This window comes from Pseudophryne corroboree, chromosome 2, assembly GCF_028390025.1.
Source record: "Pseudophryne corroboree isolate aPseCor3 chromosome 2, aPseCor3.hap2, whole genome shotgun sequence".
Lineage (NCBI taxonomy): Eukaryota > Metazoa > Chordata > Amphibia > Anura > Myobatrachidae > Pseudophryne > Pseudophryne corroboree.
The window spans coordinates 454,121,949-454,143,240 of record NC_086445.1 but is presented as its reverse complement, the minus strand read 5'-3'; the positions used below and the strand labels follow the sequence as shown (position 1 = coordinate 454,143,240).

The following is a 21,292-nucleotide window of genomic DNA, read 5'->3' as shown; positions in this document are numbered from 1 at the left end:
AGTCCTGACATTTTTACCTTAACATACTTTTCACATAATCAGGGGCTTCAAATGAAAATTAGCATAAACTCCCATCAAGACCTGTTGTATTAGCATGGATTATCCAGTTAATAGCAAAAAGCCATGGCCTTGGGTTTTAAGCTTCATTAAGCAACCCACTCGTAACTATTTGTATGGATCCCATGAATGTGGGATGGAAATTTGAATTGAATGGCCGGAGGCCTACTGATTGCCTAGGACCCCAGATGTGACTTTGATACTGTGAAATAAATTTAATGCCGCACTGCATATTCCTCAAATTCACAATATGACACACTGTGTACCAAATTTAAATGACATGCCACACTGCCCCCCCCCCCATATTATTTTTTTATAAGTTGCTGATCTCAGCTTCTATGAATGAAGTAACTCCAGTCCTGACTCCTGTCCTGTCTCTGTTTCCAAATCACATCTTGTTATCGCCATGCACGCCGAGGAGGAGCAGGGAGAGGTGGGCCAACAGACTGGAGCACCACCTGAATCATTTATAATCCTGAAAGATGCACATCTGGCCTTTTATTGTCAGGCCAGAAGGACTACTATAGTTTTGCCCTGTGACAGGATGGTGCCTTCACACTTCGGACTATGCCCCTGGTGAGTGTCATTCTGGCCAACCTCTAGTTACAGCCATGCTTGGCACAAGTCATTAAAAATTATTGCCCACTTCAATCCATCCTCAGTGGTTCACTGGCTCCCAAATCCATCCAGTTCCTATTCAAACATCCCTTCCCCATTTCCAAAGTCCTTAATGACTCCACCCGTTCATAAGACTTTAGCTTACTCTATCGTTGTACACTTATTTTATGTAGCCAAACTGCATATCAAACACTTCATTGACAGAACCTCCCAGTTCCTCCTCCAAAAGTTCTCCTGTGCTGCTCTTTACTTTTTAGTACTCCCTTCCATGGCTAAGCAGATTCCTCCCACCCTCCATAGTTTAAAATACTCCCTTAAAACCTACACTGAAACCTTTTACTTCCCTTGTCACATCATTCACTGGTCCAGTCTCTCCTATCCATTTTACCCAACTTCTATGTCATTCCCCTTTCCACTAGACTGTAATCTCTCATGAGCAGTGCCCACTTTTCCATTGTCTTCCCATCTATAACAACCTCTTTGAACCTGTATGTTGTGTTATACCATAAACATTAATAATAATATATGCACCTGCAAGTAGAATGTGATCATGTAGGCCTGGTTGAGGCATGAAAGGAAGTTGCCAAGGACGCACCTGCTTCTCATGTATAGGGGTACAACTTACACTCTCCCCAGTTACACACTATCCCATCCTGCTGTGTTGTGTGACTGTGTGAATGCTCCCACTATGAAGGCAGCACAATGCTACTATTACCATCTGTTGTGGTATATACTGTAATACTAAGAGCAGTCTCATTATGTCTATCTAGATGCTCCCACACTGAAGTTCAACACAGCACAACACTATTATTGGCTGAAAGTGTTCAATTTTGTGTGCTATGCTGCCTGGCTCTGTATGTTACACTTTGCACCTTGGGCCAGGCTTGGTATTATGCAAGGAAATGTTTATGTTTTGTGCATTAGATATCTTGCAATAAATTCGTTACTGTACAATTGGCCCGTAGTGACTAGTCTTTGCATCTAAGCTAGTTCTCTACTTTTTATTGGACCCATTTTGCATCTTCATGTTGCACTTTGGCAGAGATGCATAGCCCCAGTAATCTAATAAAAAGTTTCACACACAGAAAATTATCACCTATAATAAAAAATAGTTCTCATATCGCCACACTCTCATGATTAGTATAAGCCATGACTGAGGGGAAAAAAATTAAGTATTTTAGGAGAAAACTGAAAAGAGTATTTGATTGAAAGGAAAGGTATTAAGGCAGTAGGACAGGTCTGGCCAACCTGTGGCTCTCCAGATGTTATGAAACTACACATCCCAACATGCCCTGCCACAGTTTTAGCATTCCCTAGTAGCACAGTTGTGGCAGGGCATGCTGGAACATGTAGTTTCACAACAGCTGGAGAGCCACAAGTTGGCCAGGCCTGCAGTAGGAGATTGGACTTTGATGTAATGCTCACACTCTTGCACCACAAAAGACTTGCTATGGCTGAAAGTACAGGTAGGTGTGCATTTTATTGGCTAGTTATCACAGAGCACTGTTCAAAGCACTTCACAGTAGCAATATGATGCTTTAGTCACATTTTTTTCTCGGATCTACTTGTAGAACTACATTGTGTAGATCCACAAGTAAAACCACATCCCACCACAGCTAACTTGGTTTGTGTAAATATAACAAGGTGTCGCATTTTGAAACTTTTGTCTTGGGTCAGAGTTTCCCAAACTAGGTCCTCAAGGCCCACCCAGTCCAGGTTTTTAGGATATCCATGCCAGTTGACTTAATCAGTACCTCAGTCAATTTGATTTAACCATCTGTGCTCAACCATGGACATCTTTAAAACCAGGACTGTTAGGGTGTCTTGAGGACTGAGTTTGGGAACCACTGTATTGGGTGAAAAAAACATTGTCTATTCACTGCAGGGGTGCACTCACCTTATACACCCTGTTGTAATAATAATACACTTCTTATTTTTATTAATGATCGTTTTTACCTTGATTTGCCTTATCCAGCCAATAACCGTTGTTTCCATAATATGGATTGCAGATCCAGATATGTTGGATAATGATGTGTCTTTCAGTAATTCCAGAGAAGGAATGGGAAGCACAATGGAGCCCTTTCAAAACACATAAAAAGGAAAGTGTATACTAAAAACACATCAAATGGAAAGTACATGTTAAACATGTTGGTCAGTGACAATGTATGCAATGTATGGACTGGAATGTAATAGATTTGACTTCTAAGGGCTAAATGTAATAGCCTGCGAGAAGCAAGAAGTGCAGGATTTCGTGCAAGTCTAGCCGGATTCTTACAGCAACCATCATTTACATGGCAAAACCAACCTGAATGTGCTGTGTAAATGACTGATGCTTTAAAAACCCAGTCAGGCTCTTACATTTAGCGGTAAGCCTTATAAACTGCAGACATTTTGAGGAATCGGCCTCCAAAGCGATGCAATAGTTAGCGATTTTTGGAGGGTGAGAAGCCAAGCTGCCAGCTATGCGTGTTCTAATGCAGTATGTATTCTGTGGGGTTGTTTTGTTTTGTTTTTTTAATTAATGAGGATATAAAAAAAAGCCAAAGCTGGTAGCAGCAAAATTGGGGTAATAAACAGTATGCATACATATTGGGGTAATAAACACATACAAATAGTCACAGTCTGTACAATGCAGAGGTTATTACTAACAATAATACTGCCCTGGACTAGCTTACACAGCTATATAACAATAGACATAACAGTACAGGCGATCCCACTAGATCACCAGGGCATGGGTGCAGGTCAGGTTTTCTCTCTAAACCTTTTTTACAAGTAGCCCGCAGTACCCGGTGGTTTTGCCAGCAGAGGGGATAAGGCTTAGACCTGGAGCCCCTCCCCCAGCCCTAGGGCACCATTTCCCGCAAATACTGGCTATTGCTTCAGATAGAAGAGTGTCGGATTTGGGTGCCTTGTCTTGTAGTTCCCCATATCTGATATTTCGCCGTGACCGGGCCTGCGACATAGTTTGAATGACCGCCTCAGTAATCTGCAGAAACCGGACCGTCACATCTAGATGACACAGGAGAAGTTCTGGGGAATTTGCCAGGATTAACAAGTTGTCCAGATACGGCAGTATCCTGACCCCTTGACGGCGGAGATATTTTGTTTGGGGAGGATTTAAATAAGATTGTGGCTTACTTGGCTACTGCCAAAACTGCCTTTCTGCCAAGTACTGCTCCTTCTGTGTCGAAGGCTAAAGGTACTTCCTTTCGCCACTTTCGTCCTTCAGGTAAAGCAAAAGGTCAGGCGTACAACAAGCAGGCCCGCACTTCCAAACCTGGTAAGCCTAAGCCCAAAATAGCCTGGGCGGCCCGTCAGCCAGCTTCCAAGACAGATAAGCCTGCCGCATGACGGGGCGGGCCTCCCTCCGGGTGATCACAGGGTGGGGGGGCGGCTTCTAGGGTATACCCAGGAATGGTTGAAGACCACTTCAGATGCCTGGGTATGGGAAGTCGTCACTCGAGGTTACGCCATAGCCTTCAAAAACCGACCCCCTCATCGATTGCCAGACAGATGTCCCGTTGGACAAGACAAAGGCAAACACTCTACATTCGGTGGTACAGACCCTCCTAGTACAGGTGCCTCTTGCGCAGAGGGGCCGGGGGTACTATTCTCCGCTGTTTCTAGTCCCGAAACCGAATGGGTCCTCCTGGCCCATTCTCAACCTCAAAGCATTGAACAGGTTTGTGAAGATTTCCAAGTTCCGTATGGAAACCCTTCGCTCTATAGTTCTGGCCTTGGAACCGGGGGACTACATAGTCTCCCTGAACATACAGGATGCTTACATGCATATTCCTATAGCAGAGTAGCATCAGCAATACCTCAGGTTTGCGATTGGCAACTGCCATTACCAGTTTCGGGCGTTACCTTTTGGTTTAACTACGGCTCCGCGAGTCTTCACCAAAGTCATGGCGGTGATGACAGTAGTACTCCGCCGTCAAGGGGTCAGGATACTGCCGTATCTGGACTACTTGTTAATCCTGTCAAATTCCCCAGAAATTCTCCTGCGTCATCTGGATATGACTGTCCAGTTTCTACAACTGGACTGTGACACTATATTAGGAGGACACACAGTATGGGAACCACGTTTATAATGTTCAGCAGTTCCAGCATGTTGTCAATTACATAGAGGACAAAAAAAATGCATGTTCACTTCCCTCCCCTAGGAAAATGTAGCATGTCATGGCACTTGGGAAACCACAAGCTCTAGCATGTCCTAGCATCCAGGGTCCGCTGGGACCTGTAGTCTAACCTTAACAAAATTGTAAAAACCATACCTTAGAATATACATTTTTATGAAATAAAAAATTCCCTACACATTCCCTCATTTACCATTTTATTTTTCACCTAATTCTAAATGGGGAGGCTCTTATTGGTCCATGTCGGATTCACATTCCTGCTGTGTCAGAAAACACATAACGCTACAAAACTGCTATGTGGTGAGCAACATTGCAAATGACAGTTCCAAAGACTGTCATTACTTAAAAAGGGTTGGGAACGGGATCCCGACGATCCCGACGATTTCGAACGGTGTCGGTCAAAATACCGACACCGGAATCCCAACCATCAGAATGACGGCAGGGGGGCGAGCGGAACAAAGCCCCTTGTGGGCTCGGTGGCTCGCCACAGGTTCTATTCCCCCTCCATGGGTGTCGTTATCACCCAGGAGTTGGAATAGCTGTGACGGCGATTCCGGCATTCTGGCGGTCGGGATTCCGGCGTCTGTATTTTGACCGTTGGGATTTCGACCACCAGAATTCCAACAATGGTGTGCATACGCAGTGGACAGCTGAGGTTTGCACATGTGCAAAGGAGCTCTGATACTGACACACTGAATTTCTCTCTCATGAGGTGGGATGTAATGGAGTCCAGATCGCGGTAGGTGCGGAATGCCGGCCAATCTCGGATGTTTCTTTAAAGGGGCTATCACTTACAAGGCATGGTTTTGCAGTTTATGCCCCTTTAAAAACCCTCTGAGATTAACTGGCATCCTGCACCTCCGGCAATCTCAGACTCCATTAAATCCCGCCGCTGGTGTATACAGCAGGAGCACTGTCAGCATCCATCAGTGTAGCCATGAAAAAGCAGCATACGATGGTGGCATTAGATGGAAAAGCAACCCCATTGGATCAGAAACATGATTACCTCAGGTCCATATAATACATAGTTGTGAATGGTGAAATAACATTTATTAAACCAACTGTACAGTGCATCTGGAAAGTATTCACAGCGCTTCACTTTTTCCACATTTTGTTATGTTACAGCCTTATTCCAAAATAGAATAAATTAAATTTCCCTCAAAACTCTACACACAATACCCCATAATGACAATGTGCTTAATTTGAGTCCACCTGTGGTAAATTCAGTTGATTGGACATGATTTGGAAAAGCACACACCTTTCTATATAAGGTCCCACACTTGACAGTGCATGTCTGAGCACAAACCAAGCATCAAGGGCCTAATTCAGAGTTGATCGCAGCAGCAAATGTTAGCAGTTGGGTAAAACCATGTGCACTGCAGAGGGGGCAGATATAACATTTGCAGAGAGAATTAAGGGCCCTACACACTAGAAGACATGACCAATGTGAAAGATGAACAATCTGGAAGATGAGCAATGTCCCTTGAACTTCCCAGAACCCTGACAAACGAAATTGAGTGTACACACTTATGGGCCCTACACATTTGTCGATCTGCCACTGAGCTGCCCGACGGGGATGCAGCCGACGGGTGACCCGGCGGCATGGGGGGGGGGGCAGTGACGGGGGGAGTGAAGTTTCTACACTCCCTCCGTCACCCGGCTCCATAGCAGTGCAGGCAAATATGGACAAGATTGACCATATTGGCCTGCATGCACAAGCGACGTGGCACCAGCGATGAACGAGCGCGGGGCGGCGCATCGTTCATCGCTGGTGCCTCCACACTGACAGATATGAACGGTATCTCATTCAGTAATGAACAAGATCGTTCATATCTTTCAGTAACATCGCCAAGTGTGTAGGGCCCTTAAGTCATTTTTAAACAATATGAAAGACGAAAGATATCTTTGGAATTGGCAACTTTTTTATACCACTTTCACACCAGCACCCCTGAACACGGGTTTTTGGCACATGAACGCGCAAAACCCGTTTTCATGTGCAGTGTGAAAGGGGTTCTTAAGCAAGGTTCAACCCAGCTCACTGTGTGGTGTGAACGGGAGCCGGGTCAGTGCAACCCGTTTCCCGTTCACTCTCTATGTACGGGCGGACTTGGAGATCATGTGATCGCTAAGCGTCGCGCCCCGTTGCGTCACCGCTGACGTCAGCAACCCAGCAATATGCCGGGCTGCTAACTGCGGTGTGAAAGGTGCCTGAGGTGGGTGGCAGCCTGGGAGCTTCGATGTCAGGCTCCCAGTTGCGACCCGCTTCAGGCAGTGTGAAAGGGGTATTACATATTTTAAATATTGGGGAGGCATTTCTGGGTGAGTGGGCAGGGCTGTAGAAAGGGGAACCAATTAAGTTTTTTTCACCCACTGCCCCACCAATTATATTTCCACTGTGCCACCATCTTAATAAAAAATTAATTATAATAGGTTCATATATATATATATATATATATATATATATATATTGAAAGAAGAGATTTCCCCAGGGAGCTGATGTCGTACTTTGGTATGTACAAGTTTTGTATAATAAAATAATCTTAAAAAAGAGAGATTGTCTATTTTTTTAAAAAGCAATACATAAAACTGTTTACAATTTGCCCAGAATAACAATAAACAATGTTTGTACAGACGATAGTTGTGTTGGTAATTCAAACAACATCAAAATGATCTTCTTTGTAGAGATGTCAGAAAGCAATGTGCTAACCCAACACATTTCATCCTACAGACTTCATCACGGGTGTATTAATCAAAGAATCACAATATGGACATACATCTTATCGTGTCTTCAAAAAGGCAATTTAACAATGCTTAAAATAGTATCGGACCAAATTTCATCATATGGGGTATCAATTTAAATTGAATTGGAAGTAACCAATTGTGCCTCTCCACAGAAAGTGACACTCCTAGCTGCAGCAGCTAGGAGTGTCACTTTCTGTGGAGAGGCACAATTGCAGTGGTTTGCCTTGTTCAAAATTGATACCTGGACGATATCCAGTGATTAGCTGCTTCAATTGGCTTTATTTAATTGTATCGGCACTGTTGCAGTGATTTGCCCTGTTCAAATAAACACTGGGACGACACTCAGTGATCAGTCACTTTATGGGCTTGATGTAATCTAATTGGTACTATTACAATGGTCCACTTTGTCTAAATTGACATCTGGAAGATATCCAGTGATTTGCCATCTTATGGGCTTAATTGAATTAAACTGATTCAGAATTACTCTAAATTTCAAAAAGGTTATACCCAGTGGATAATCAGTGAAAAGGGTTACTTCCAATTCAATTTAAATTGATACCCTATATGATGAAATTTGGTCCGATACTATTTTAAGCATTGTTAAATTGCCTTTTTGAAGACACGATAAGATGTATGTCCATATTGTGATTCTTTGATTAATACACCCCTGATGAAGTCTGTAGGACGAAATGCGTTGGGTTAGCACATTGTTCTCTGACATCTCTACAAAGAAGATCATTTTGATGTTGTTTGAATTACCAACACAACTATCGTCTGTACAAACATTGCTTATTGTTATTCTGGGCAAATTGTAAACAGTTTTATGTATTGCTTTTTAAAAAAATAAACAATCTCTCTTTTTTAAGATTATTTTATTATACAAAACTTGTACATACCAAAGTACGACACCAGCTCCCTGGGGAAATCTCTTCTTTCATTATCTGTTCTAACAGGGGGTATCTTTCCTAAGTTGAAGCTTTCACATCTTTAGCGCGATAAAGGTCTTATATCTTTTCAAATATATATATATATATATATATATATATATATACTCTCTCCAAGTGCGGCACTCCTGGGCACAAACACCCCTGAGGACGACCTAAGTTGGTCGAAACAGCTGTCGGGCTGTGGGCTGTGCTTGTATGTACGCTCCTCGTGACCACATGGAATAAACCTTGATTTCTCTTTGCATCAAAAATCGTGAGTGCTGGCTTGTTTTACTTTTTCCTGCATTTGGATCAAGTGAGTGCCTTTATATATATATATATTTTTTTTTTTTTTTTTTTTTATATTATTTATGAACCAATTGTAGTAATTTTTTTTATTAAGTTGGTGGTTGTAGTAATTTTTTTTTATTAAGTTGGTGGCACAGTGGGTGAAAAAACTTCATTGGTGGGGCAGTGGGAGAAATTAATAGAGACGCTCAGCGACTCCCGTCAGCGGCTCAGCTAGAAAGGAGCCGCTGCCAGGAAGAAGATACTCTGCCGCCGCTGCAGGGGAGGAGAGCCACTACCGTTGCTGCCGGGGAGGAGAGCCGCTGCCGGGGAGGAGAGCTGCTGCCGGGAATGTGAGTAATGTCACATTGTGAACATCGCTCATCGCGGCTCCGTACAGACATGCCGTGATGAGCGATGTCACAAGTGACATTGCTCACATTAAGAATGCTGCAGGGGCGACCGCCAACCTGCAATCAACGAGCGCGAGTGCGCACATCATTGATTGCAGGACCATACACACTAGACGATGTGAAAGATATATCGTTCACAATTGTCGTTATTGTTCACATCTGCAGAATATATAGTCTAGTGTGTATGGCCCTTTAGATTTGGGTGGGGTGTGTTCAAACTGAAATCTAAATTGCAGTGTAAAAATAAAGCAGCCAGTATTTACCCTGCACAGAAACAATATAACCCACCCAAATCTAACTCTCTCTGCACATGTTATATCTCCCCCCCCAACCCCCCCCCCCCCCCTGCAGTGCACGTGGTTTTTTACCCCCCATGTCTGTTGACCGCTGAGACAGGATTGTCTCGAGGCACAAATCTGGGGAGTGGTACAGAAAAATGTCTGCTGCTTTGAAGGTCCCAATGAGTACAGTGGCCTCCATCATACGTTAATGGCAGAAGTTCGGAACCACCAGGACTCTTACTAGAGCTGGCCGGCTGTCTAAACTGAGTGATCGGGGGAGAAGAGCCCTAGTCAGGGAGGTGACCGAGAACCCGATGGTCACTCTGCCAAAGCTACATCATTCCTCTGTGGATAGAGGAGAACCTTCTAGAGGGACAACCATCGCTGCAGCAATACACCCATCAGGCCTGTATGGTAGAGTGGCCAGATGGAAGCCACTCCTTAGTAAAAAGCACATGGCAGCACACCTGGAGTTTGCCAAAATGCACTTGAAGGACTCTCAGACCATGAGAAACAAAATTATCTGGTCTGATAAGTCAAAGATTGAACTCTTTGGCATGAATGCCAGGTGCCATGTTTGGAGGAAGCCAGACACTGCTCATCACCAGGCCAATACCATCCCTACAGTGAACCATGGTGGTGGCAGCATCATGCTGTAGGGATGTTTTCAGCGGCAGGAACTGACAGACTAGTCAGGATAGAGGGAAAGATGAATGCAGCAATGTACAGAGACATCCTGGATGAAAACCTGCTCCAGAGCGCTATGGACTTCATACTGGGGCGACGATTCATCTTTTAGCAGGACAACGACCCTAAGCACAGAGGCAAGATATCAAAGGAGCGGCTTCAGGACAAATCTGTGAATGTCCATGAGTGGCTCAGCCAGAGCCCAGACTTGAATCCGATTGAACATCTCTGGAGAGAACTGAAAATGCACCGACGCTTCCCATCCAACCTGATGAAGCTTGAGAGGTGTTGCAAAGAGGAATGGGCAGCGAAAGTGCCCAAAGATAGGTGTGCCAAGCTTGTGGCATCATATTCAAAAAGACTTGAGGCTTTAATTGCTGCCAAAGGTGCATCAACAAAATATTGAGCAAAGGCTGTGAATACTTATTTACATGTAATTTCTTAGTTTTTTATTTTTAATAAATTAGCAAAAATTTCAAAAAACTTTTTTCACGTTGTCATTATGGGCTATTGTGTGTAGAATTTTGAGGGGAAAAATGAATTTATTCCAGTTTGGAATAAGGCTGTAACATAAAAAAATGTGGAAAAAGTGAAGTGCTGTGGATACTTTCCAGATGCATTGTATAACAAAATGCATATCCGGTTGTTATAACTTCACACTTTGTGAGTAGAACTGAAAAAGTGATTTGTTGTGGTTCTACTTAGTCTGTTGATGAAAGCAGGAGAATGGGACATAAAAAGCACTTCCTGTTTACTCTTCTCGTAATAATGCCAAACAGCTACTTGCTGCTGATAGGCTGTATTATATTGATTTTGCATATGCAAAAAAGCTTGCCTTGCTATATGAGGCACCACAACCAACCTCACTTTCTGTGAGGGTCTCTGGATCAATAGATGAGCATATGACCTACCTCCACATGACCTGCTATAACTTCCAGGCTCCCCGTGAACCTGTGCAAAATGTCAATAATCTTATCAGTGGTGTAAGTTCCGCTTGCTGTATTATCAGTGCACAGCAGGAGAGGCAGGTAGACTTGGTGAAGAACTGTATCAAAGTACTTCAATGGGAATTTGGCACAGTCCACAGATATCACATGATTCGCTGAAAATGGAAACAGATCCTTTTCTCATTAATATGTTAATCATTCATTACATTAAAATATAACCAGCAATACAATTAAAATACTATACTATGTTAATAGCAGTAGTATTATTATTACTATTGCATTAAACAGGACACACATTAATACAAGTCATTTTCGTGAAACAGTAAGAAAATGCACCTATTTTCGCTCTAACATGACTCCTTCTTCCCATTATAAAATACTCTGCAGTAACTTAGAATAAATGAACTTAAGCTCCTCTCCAGTTAGTTATTTAATTCCAATATCATGTAAATGCAATTGATATAATTGCTGTAGATCTTCTTGGTACTGGCTAGGCTTGGCCAATCCCAAGAATCAGGATTGAAAAACGATCAGTCACGGGATTCCCAGGATACCCGGGATTGGCTGCTTTTCAATGTGTCCCACCTCCCCTGCACTGACCAGCCCAGATAACTCACAGCAATATGGACAGCAAAGACATACAGTAGGGACTAAGGAGAGAGAAAGGCAGCAGGGTAAGAATACCTATTTAGCAGCGGCGGTGCTGAGGATGCTGTGGTCTGCGGTGCGGTGGATGAGGAGGCTGTGGTCAGCGCGGGGCAGAGGAGGCTGTGGGCCTCGGAGATGGTGCAGAGGAGGAGGCAGTGGGAGTTGGCGAAGGTGCAGAGAAGGACTGAGGGCGGCAGAGGAGGCCAAGGGCAGTGGTGGTGCAGCAGAGGAGGAGGCAGAGGCGGGGGGCGGTGCAACGGAGGAGAAGGCTGTGATCGGCAGCCAGCCACATGAACATTCAGCTAATCCCTACAGAGTGGTGGCACAATGAATACATCAGTAGGATAGCCATTTGTGTGTTATGGGCTGCTGGCTATCCTACAGATGTATTCATTGTGATCTTGAAAAAGGTACTTTTAGAACTGAAATGTCGATCTGCTGACATATAACATGACTTGTTTGCTACTATGATGTACCACATTGAGGTGGAATAAATACTTTTTCAACAAACTGGTGAGTGCTGTACCAAAAGAATTCTCTCTCTCTCTCTCTCTCTCTCTCTCTCTCTCTCTCGCTCTGTATATATATATATATATATATATATATATATATATTAGGACAAGTGTTAGGTAGGGTTAAGAATACTGTTCCCTGCTACAGCAAAGGTAATACACACAGCTGCACTACGGGGGTCATTCCGAGTTATTCGCTCGTTGCCGATTTTCGCTATGCTGCGATTTGTTGCTAACTGCGCATGCGCATGGTACGCAGAGCGCATGCGCTAAGTTATTTAACACAAAACTTAGTAGATTTGCTGGTGTTCTTGCGGCGCTTTTCAGTCGCACTGCTGATCGGTGAATGATTGACAGGAAATGGGCGTTTCTGGGTGGTAACTAAGCATTTTCCGGGAGTGTGCTAAAAAACGCAGGCGTGTCAGTGAAAAACGCGGGAGTGTTTGGAGAAACGGGGGAGTGGCTGGCCGAACGCAGGGCGTGTTTGTGACGTCAAACCAGGAACTAAACGGACTGAGCTGATCGCAGTCTGTGAGTAAGTCTGGAGCTACTCAGAAACTGCAAAGAATTATTTAGTAGCAGTTTTGCTAATCTTTCGTTCGCAATTCTGCTATGCTAAGATACACTCCCAGAGGGCGACGGCCTAGCGTGTGCAATGCTGCTAAAAGCAGCTAGCGAGCGAACAACTCGGAATGAGGGCCTACGTGTTTGTGACTAATTCATTGTGTGAAAGTATAAAGGTTTGTGGAAACCAGTGGGCGGGGCTTCTGATGCCAGATAGTGGCCGGATGACAGAGAGTGACGTTTTGGCTTAGCTAGTGGTCAGTGAAGCCATGCTTGCTGAACTAATGTGATGTGACAACATTTGTGAGGAATAAAGAAACCACCTGACAAAGCAATCTGAGTGAAGAGTCGTGTGAAAAAAGCCTGTGACTGCTACCATACTTCAAGTCTGATTCTTATGCTGCATGCCCACCATTACAAAATTATTATTTAAACACATACCTATATTTTCCAGGGTAAGCTTAATTGCAGTTCCCAGCTTTACAAAGCATATGCACTTGTTCTGTAAGGCAGGAGGCGGTGTAAGAGTAGCTGCAAGGGATGCCTTGTCAAGCTTGAAATAAATATATAATGTGTGGATGTCTTCATTCTTTAGAAATTCACAGAAGTAGGACCTAATAAAAAACAAATAAAAAAAAAACAGGTTAGGAGATACAGTAGTTTGCAGGAATCTATGACCTGCAAACTTCCTTTGTTCTAGGAAATAGGATTGCCACCAGAGCCGTCTTAACAGCAGTGTAGGCCCCTGGGCACAGCAATGCACTGGGGCCCCTACCCACTCATCAGCGGCAGGGGTGGGAGGTGCTATCAGTGGCAGCGTTGATGTCCCGCGGGCGGTAGGAGGTGTTCTATCTACTGCTCAAAATGTAAGACCTGGAGCAATAGTTTCTGCTAATTATTCCTTTACTGCACAGATAGAGCGCGAGGGAGAACACTAAACTGTAGAAGGGGACATTGGGCTGAATGAAGGGGCCCTGGTACAGGACTTCCAGGGTGGTATGGGTTGTTTAATACATAGGGGAGGGTCGATAGTGGAGTGGGCTTAATATTCATCATTTTCTGGTGGGAGGGCAGCATGCTTGACTGCAGATTTCTCCAGTTCCTGGAAACAGATTTCTTAGTTTTAATGGGATAAAGAAAACGAGAGCGTCCCACCTTTCAGGAGGGACTGGGGACTTGGGATCAGAGTTCAATAGCTAAAGCATTCCACCAACGAAAATATAAAACTGCATATTAGGCGTGTGGAGCTGGAGCAGGGACCAGCTGCTTGAAGGATGATATCTCTGGTTCTGGGCATAGTAGAGACAAGATGCCAGTGCTTTCCAAAAGGGGAGAGTCCCAGCTTTTGAAATATACCCTCAGAAAAACTCTGAGTAAGACAGAACCCGAGATATCTGGCTGGGAAGAAAAATTAACAGGCTTGGATGGGGACCACTGCTTTAAAGTAGGATATCTTAGGTTCCCCAAGGCAGATTTTCAAAAATCTGGTACCCCTGGAAAGAGGGGATCCTCAGCTATCAGCCTATGGCCCTTTTACCCCTGAGGCCCTTGGGCAAGAGCCCATTGAGCCCATACGAAAAGACAGCCCTGATTGCCACCCAGAAACAGCTAGTGGGTTATGCATTAAACATCCTGATTTTCCACTGGAAGACAGGGAAGTGACATTTTAAAATCACTAACCTGCCGACACTAACAGTGAAGTTGCACTTGCCCAGCAGGCTAGGTTGTGCACAGGTCGCATGCACACTAGCAGCTGGGCGGGGCTAACACTCACTGCATCCGATTTTTATAAGCTTAGTGGTAGCAATCCTTAATCCTAATTACTAGAACACCTCAGGTTGAATATTATGTGTGTTGGAACAAAGGTGGATAATACTCACACATTTATATCTGAACTGACTGAAACGTTTATTTAGGCATACAGTACTGGTAAAGCTTGTGAAAGGTAAACCCTGAGACAAAATAAAATATACATATATCTATATGTGTCTCTATATCTAGATAGATAGATAGATAGATAGATAGATAGATAGATAGATAGGCAGACAGACAGACAGACAGATAGACAGACAGACAGCCTGACATACTTTTAACTCTGGTTATATTTGCACTGTATAATATATTGTTAAGGTTGTTTAAATTACAAGGAAAAGCAATACATTATCACACTGTGGTTTGAGCCGCTGCATATAAATATAACCGCTTGTCTGACAGCGCCCCCGCGACAAAGACACGATGGCTGGTGGCTCAGTCAGTTTGGTTGGCCCACCTGTCTGATAAAAACTCTCGTTCCCTCCTTTTTAAAGCTACTAATATATATATGCAGGCTGATAGGACGGGGGGCCTCCTGGCCCGTCTTATACATTACGATCGTCCTGGGACCACGATCACCCAAATGTCCGGGGCGGATGGCTCTCTTGTCGACACCACACCGGACATTGCGCTGTTATTCCGATCTTACTTCTCTGAGGTTTATAATTCACAATTACATTGCTCTACTTCAGATCTTTCATATTACATGGGGGGTGTTCCGCTGCCCGCACTCTCCTCTGAAGCCTGTGAGCTGCTGGAGGCGCCCTTGACGCTCGAGGAGGTGACTGCGGCCATTGGTATGTCCCCTAATGGCAAGGCTCCGGGATGTGACGGAATTCCCTCCGAGGTATACAAAAATCATGTTGATTTCTTTGGCCCCAGGCTTCATGCCCTGTACTTAGATATATTTGCCAATAACGAACTCCCCCCCTCCATGTCAGAGGCAGTTATAATAGTGATCCCAAAACCCGGTAAGGACCCTAGATCTCCGGACTCCTATAGACCGATATCCCTGATTCCCACCGATGCTAAGATCCTGGCAAAGATATTGGCAGTACGGCTCAACACAGTGATAACCTCCCTCATTCACCCGGACCAGACCGGCTTCATGCCAGGAAAGTCCACGTCTATCAATTTACGTAGACTGCATACCATTTTACAACTCCCACACGACTCCCCTTCTGTCTCGGCTGTGGTCTCGTTAGACGCGGCCAAGGCCTTTGACAGCATTGAATGGGCTTATTTATGGGAGGTGATGGCTTGTATGGGCTTTGGACCCAATTTTATAAAGTGGATTAAACTACTGTATCAACATCCGAGTGCCAGGATCTTGGTGAACGGTTATGTATCCCCATCTTTTCAATTGACCCGAGGTACTAGACAGGGCTGCCCCCTGTCCCCTACGCTGTTTGCCTTGGCCATCGAGCCCCTGGCCTGCTTGATAAGATCGCACCCAGATATTGTGGGAATTTGTACAGGTTCACGTGAGGATAGAATAGCTCTTTATGCCGACGACATGTTGTTGATTTGCAGGATTACACCAAGTCAATGCCCACCCTGTTGCGTGTGATAGAGAACTTTGGAGATCATTCGGGTCTTAGAATTAACTGGCCTAAATCATACATTATGCCAGTCATAGGCCCCCCTCCTACCGCTTCCAAAATCCCCCTGCCATTATGTTGGACGGTACAATTTAAGTACCTTGGAATCCAAATAACTAACGACCCTTCTGATTTTGTCCCTCTGAATCTGGACCCGACCATGCAGTGGGTCACGGGCAAATCTAAGACTTGGTGTAAGCTTCCACTGACTGTGTCTGGCAGGGTTAGTCTCATTAAAATGATTATACTGCCCAAACTCTTATATATTATTCTCCAGTCCCCGGTATATATTTATCCAATATTCTTTAGGAAATTGAATAGCATTCTGTCCTCACTGATCTGGGCTAATAAACGACCTAGGATACAGCTAAATACTCTAACCAGACAGCGATCTGACGGCGGCCTGGCTCTACCTAACTTTCAGATGTATTACTTTGCTGCTCAGCTGACTCATATCGCTGTTTGGGCACAAAACTCTGGGGCTGACTCTTTGCATTGTGAGTTTATTCGCTGTTACTTTCCCCACCTCTCTCCTATGCAGGTGTTACTGAGTGGGAGCATAGCTAGGTTTCTTCCTCCTATCATTTTTCAGGCCCTAAAGATTTGGCAGGCCCTGAGAGACCTCTTGAGGTATGATGGCCTGGACCCGGACACCCCCTTGTGGTATTCTGACTGGCTCCCTGAATTGCATGCACTTGAGGGGCGGGAGGTATGGGCCCCTAGATCGGTGATTTCTATCTCTCAACTTTATCTAGATAATGCATTTAAATCCTTTCAACAACTGAGAGATGAGTTTGACCTACCCAATTCTTACTTCTTCAGATACCTCCAGCTTCGTCACGCCCTCCAGTCCCAATTTGCTGAATCACCCCCACGAATCCTCCCATTCCCCATCAAGACTTTTGTGACCACTTTGGGTCGGACTAAGATGGTCTCCCTTGCGTATGGATATCTTCTTACCAAGCTCCATACGGACCCTATGACACGTCTCCGTGGAAAATGGGAGGAGGATTTGGGTCTAATAACTGAGGAGGACTGGGTCCTCGCTTTGGAATACCCTGCCAAGGTTACCAAGTCCCTTAGATATCAGCAGATTCAATTCTTCATTTTACACAGAACATATATGACTCCAGCTAGGCTGGCTACATTTGGGACGGGCAGATCTGACCTTTGTCCTAAGTGTGGGGGGGCGGTGGGAACATTCTGGCATCTAGTGTGGGACTGCCCGAGGTTGAGGGTGTTCTGGTCGGGGGTCGGGTCAATTCTGGAGAGTACGGGAGTGCCTGGCGGACTGCTTACCCCACAATTCTGTATTTTGGGAATGGGATGCTTGACCCCTGTGTCTGTTTCAACGGGTCTCTATGCTCTAAATGTATGTGCCTTGGCTAAGGTTTGCATTGCAAGGATGTGGATGGCCCCTAAAGGCCCATTAATATCTGCACTTAAGACCTTAATTAACGACACAATAATTAAGGAAAGATATGTTTATATGAAGCAGAACGCATCAGCTAAGTTTGAAAGGGTTTGGTCTCCATGGCTAGAATCCTCCCATTCTCATCTGGTTCCCCAAATATAGTGGGCACTGAGATGCAAGCATATCGATAAATTACTATAACTGATGTATACTGAGATGTTGGCGGTTGGGCCCTGCGTGTCCACCTACTTATGTGTATGACTAATAGAGTCCTGAATCGGATGGCTCCTTCTCATTCTGCCTCCCCCCCCCTTTTTTTTTTTTTTTGTTTGTTATTTTCCTACAGTTTAAGTTACGGGTATAAATATAAAAGGAAATGAAGACTAATATAGATGGCTACGGATATTGCAGACCCTAAAGGTCTGAACAATAGGAAATCCTTGTGTAATTCTTTTTGGAAATTATACTGATATCACATTGTTATAAGCTTCGTTTAAAACATGGCTTTGATTCAAGATGAATGGATGTAATGTTTGTGCTATGATAATGCTCTGCAATGTCTGTACCTTATTCTTCAGACTACTGAATAAAAATTACTTTATTAAAAAAAAATATAACCGCTAAAATGTGTACATACGTTGCGTATACACGCCGGCACGTTATGCGCACAATTTAACAACACGTGCGGCTGAATACACCTTACCCCAAACAAGAATGGAATGCGACACCAGTAGTTAAATGTAAAGTTGTGGCCCAACGCATCAACAGTATTTACTTGAATATATATATATATATATATGTAAAAAGGGTACAACAATATACAGAGAACAGCTACAACCAATAATACATACGTCTAAACGCGAGCGCTCCTGGATCCAGGTCTCAGTCAGTCTTGGAAAGATGACCTCAGAGAAATAGGGACTGAAACCTGGATCAGGAGACCTCGACTTTATACAATGTGTCCAAATACAGTACAATGGGAAATGTAAGCTCTTCTTTCATAGGTCAGAGGGCAAGTTATTTACAGTACATGAGGGGTCATAGGCTGGTTTGAACCAGTGGGCGATGCTTGGTCCACGGTGCACTTGCAGGTGTTCGCCTCTGGTTTCCCGCCGAATATCCTGAGTACAGTATCATAGCAGTTTGCGAATATTACAGTTCTGCGTATATCTACACGCAGAAACATGCGATAAACTGCAAATAGCAACTGGAGTATAGATATCAAAATGCTGCACATCTGGATACCAAACACTAAGGGGTACATTTACTAAGCAGTGATAAGAGTGGAGAAGTGAGCCAGTGGAGAAGTTGCCCATGGCAACCAATCAGCACTGAAGTAACATCTATAATTTGCATACTATAAAATGATACGAGCTGCTGATTGGTAGATGGGGAAATTTCTCCACTGGATCACTTCTCCGTTCTTATCACTGCTTAGTAAATGTACCCCTAAGCCCTAACATTACTCCATCCCCTCACATCATGTAAAGTTGAATATCTCTGTTGTTTTACCTTTTAAGTGTATGCAAGTTGCTGACAAAGTGTGTGAAGACTATGTGTAAATTATGCACTATGTGAATAAAGTATTGAATATGTCTTTGTGGCTTTTCTGTGCAAATGCGTATGCTACCATATATGCTTTTGCCATGTGTTAAAACGCATGGCGAACCTGTGTACGTAACTCGCGAGTATGCGTACGCACGGCGGTAACGCGCACGCACAGAGGCCACTCTGTTTGGAGTTTACATGTTGTGTGAATGTAATATTTTTGACTTTGACAATATACATAAGCAGAATAAGAAATGGAAGTTAGAACAACTTTATTATAATTGCTGTTGGTATAACATAGGTATGCCTGACTAGCAGTGACAGGTTTTTAAGAAGACCTGAGGAGAGCTAGTGAGTTCCTGCATAGGAGAGAAAACATGTAAGAGAGATCTACCTTTGTCCCAGTTAGTGCCGCTAAATCATTGAGAGAAATTGTTGGCTTTGGCAAGAAAGTCAGAGCCAAACTCTCTATTGCTCCCAATTTCTCTGGAGAAAGAAGGAGTGCTTTATCAGGATTCAACCTTAGTGATCTTGGGGGTAATTAAGACCTGATCGTAGCAGCAAATTTGTCAGCAATTGGGCAAAACCATGTGCACTGTAGGGAGGGCAGATAGGGGCGGATTGGGACGCCGGGACGCCATGGTGGTTCCTGGTTGGCCGGTCCCTTTTCAAATCAATGGCCGCGCATCCCCCCTATACCGCGCCCAGCTGCTACGATCGGAGCGCAGCTCCAATAGGGCAGCGTTAGCTGACAGACAGAGCCTGCCGGCCACTGCTGTTTTTTGAACAAACCATGCCTCACTGCCTGCTGCACTGAGACTGGCACTGCATCTTAATTTTTCTAGGAGCCGGCGAGCGCTAGGACCGTCGCAGCTCAAACAGCGGACCCGACGTTCACTCTGGGGAGCAGGGTCGCCTGTTAAACGTGCTGCAGAAAATGCTGGGCGCCAGCCTCCCGATTCAGTCCCGGCTCCTTCAGTGAGGCCCTTCTGCTCCCGGCTCCTTTCCTGCACTGACCTTCGCTGCAGCCTCCCCCCCGCTCCCATCATTTCTACACTCCACACTGCGGAGCGAGAACATGTGGTAGCAGACACACCATGTGGTAGCAGACACACCATATGGTTTGATACAGGGAGGGAGAGGGAGGCAGTGACAGGACTACTGTTTCGCACAGTGGCAGTACTGCTTAATGTGTGTAAATGTTGATTTACTTACAGGACTAAAAGCAACAGTTTAAAAAGACATTCAATACACTTTAAATGGAGCCACTGCGGCTGCTGTAATCAATCCTTAGCCTACGTACTTTTTACCCAGTTTGCGTACAAAGCCCCGTACCGTGTACGCACTTTTGCGTACAAACAACGCAACGGTCGTACAAAGTACACGCGGTGTATACACACACAAAGACACGCCGTGAGCACTTTGCAGCTACACGTGTGACTGGATTTCACTTATATAACACTAGCAGGTAAAGAGAGACACGACACCAATTTGTAATTCAAAGACTATGTTGGGATCTGACACACCAATGGTTCTTTACTAGCAGGGGGTTACAATAACAACAATACAATACAATAAGAAAATGGCTACAGTCAATGGTACATACGTTTTGGTTTCGCCTGCGCTTCCCGGTCCGGTCCTCAATCATCAATGTTGATGATCTTCAGAGATTGAGAGAGTGACCTGGCCTGCAGCTGGCTATTTATACATTTGTCCAAAACCTAACACAATGGGAACTGTAATCTCTTTATCCATTGGACACAGGAGTGGTCATTTACAGTACAGGAGAGGTCATAGGTCAGTTTGAATAGGTGGGCGATGTCTGTTCCAGGTGCACTTGCAGATGGTCTCCTCTGGGTTCCCGCCGCATATCAAGTGTACAGTAAATACAGTTAATATTTATATTCTACTCCTGCGCATAACTATTCGCAGGAGCGTGCGATCTTCTGCAAACTAACACCAGAATATTGCTCTTAAAATACCCTACAGCTAGATACCAAACACCACCTCATAACCTAGTTCTGTCCCCTCCTGTCCTGTAAAGGTGAATCCCTTTGTTCTTATACCATTTAAACATGTGTAAAGAGTTACCAGG

General features: G+C 44.4%; 1 protein-coding gene across 8 annotated transcripts in view; it reads right to left on the bottom strand.

Moving 5' to 3' along the window:
• The window catches only part of LOC135027842 (uncharacterized), a 1,366,020-nt gene that overhangs the window by 1,257,774 nt on the left and 86,954 nt on the right, over positions 1–21,292 (bottom strand). For all 8 annotated transcript variants that reach the window (XR_010224289.1, XM_063953746.1, XM_063953745.1 and 5 more), the window contains exons 3-5: positions 13,264–13,436; positions 11,063–11,253; positions 2,632–2,754 (exon numbers count right to left, since the gene is read on the bottom strand). Coding sequence is in view for 7 of the 8 variants with exons in the window: in XM_063953746.1 (XP_063809816.1) it covers positions 2,632–2,754; positions 11,063–11,253; positions 13,264–13,436 (487 nt within the window). In the remaining variant the exon portion in view is untranslated. The remainder of the gene's footprint in view (positions 1–2,631; positions 2,755–11,062; positions 11,254–13,263; positions 13,437–21,292) is intronic.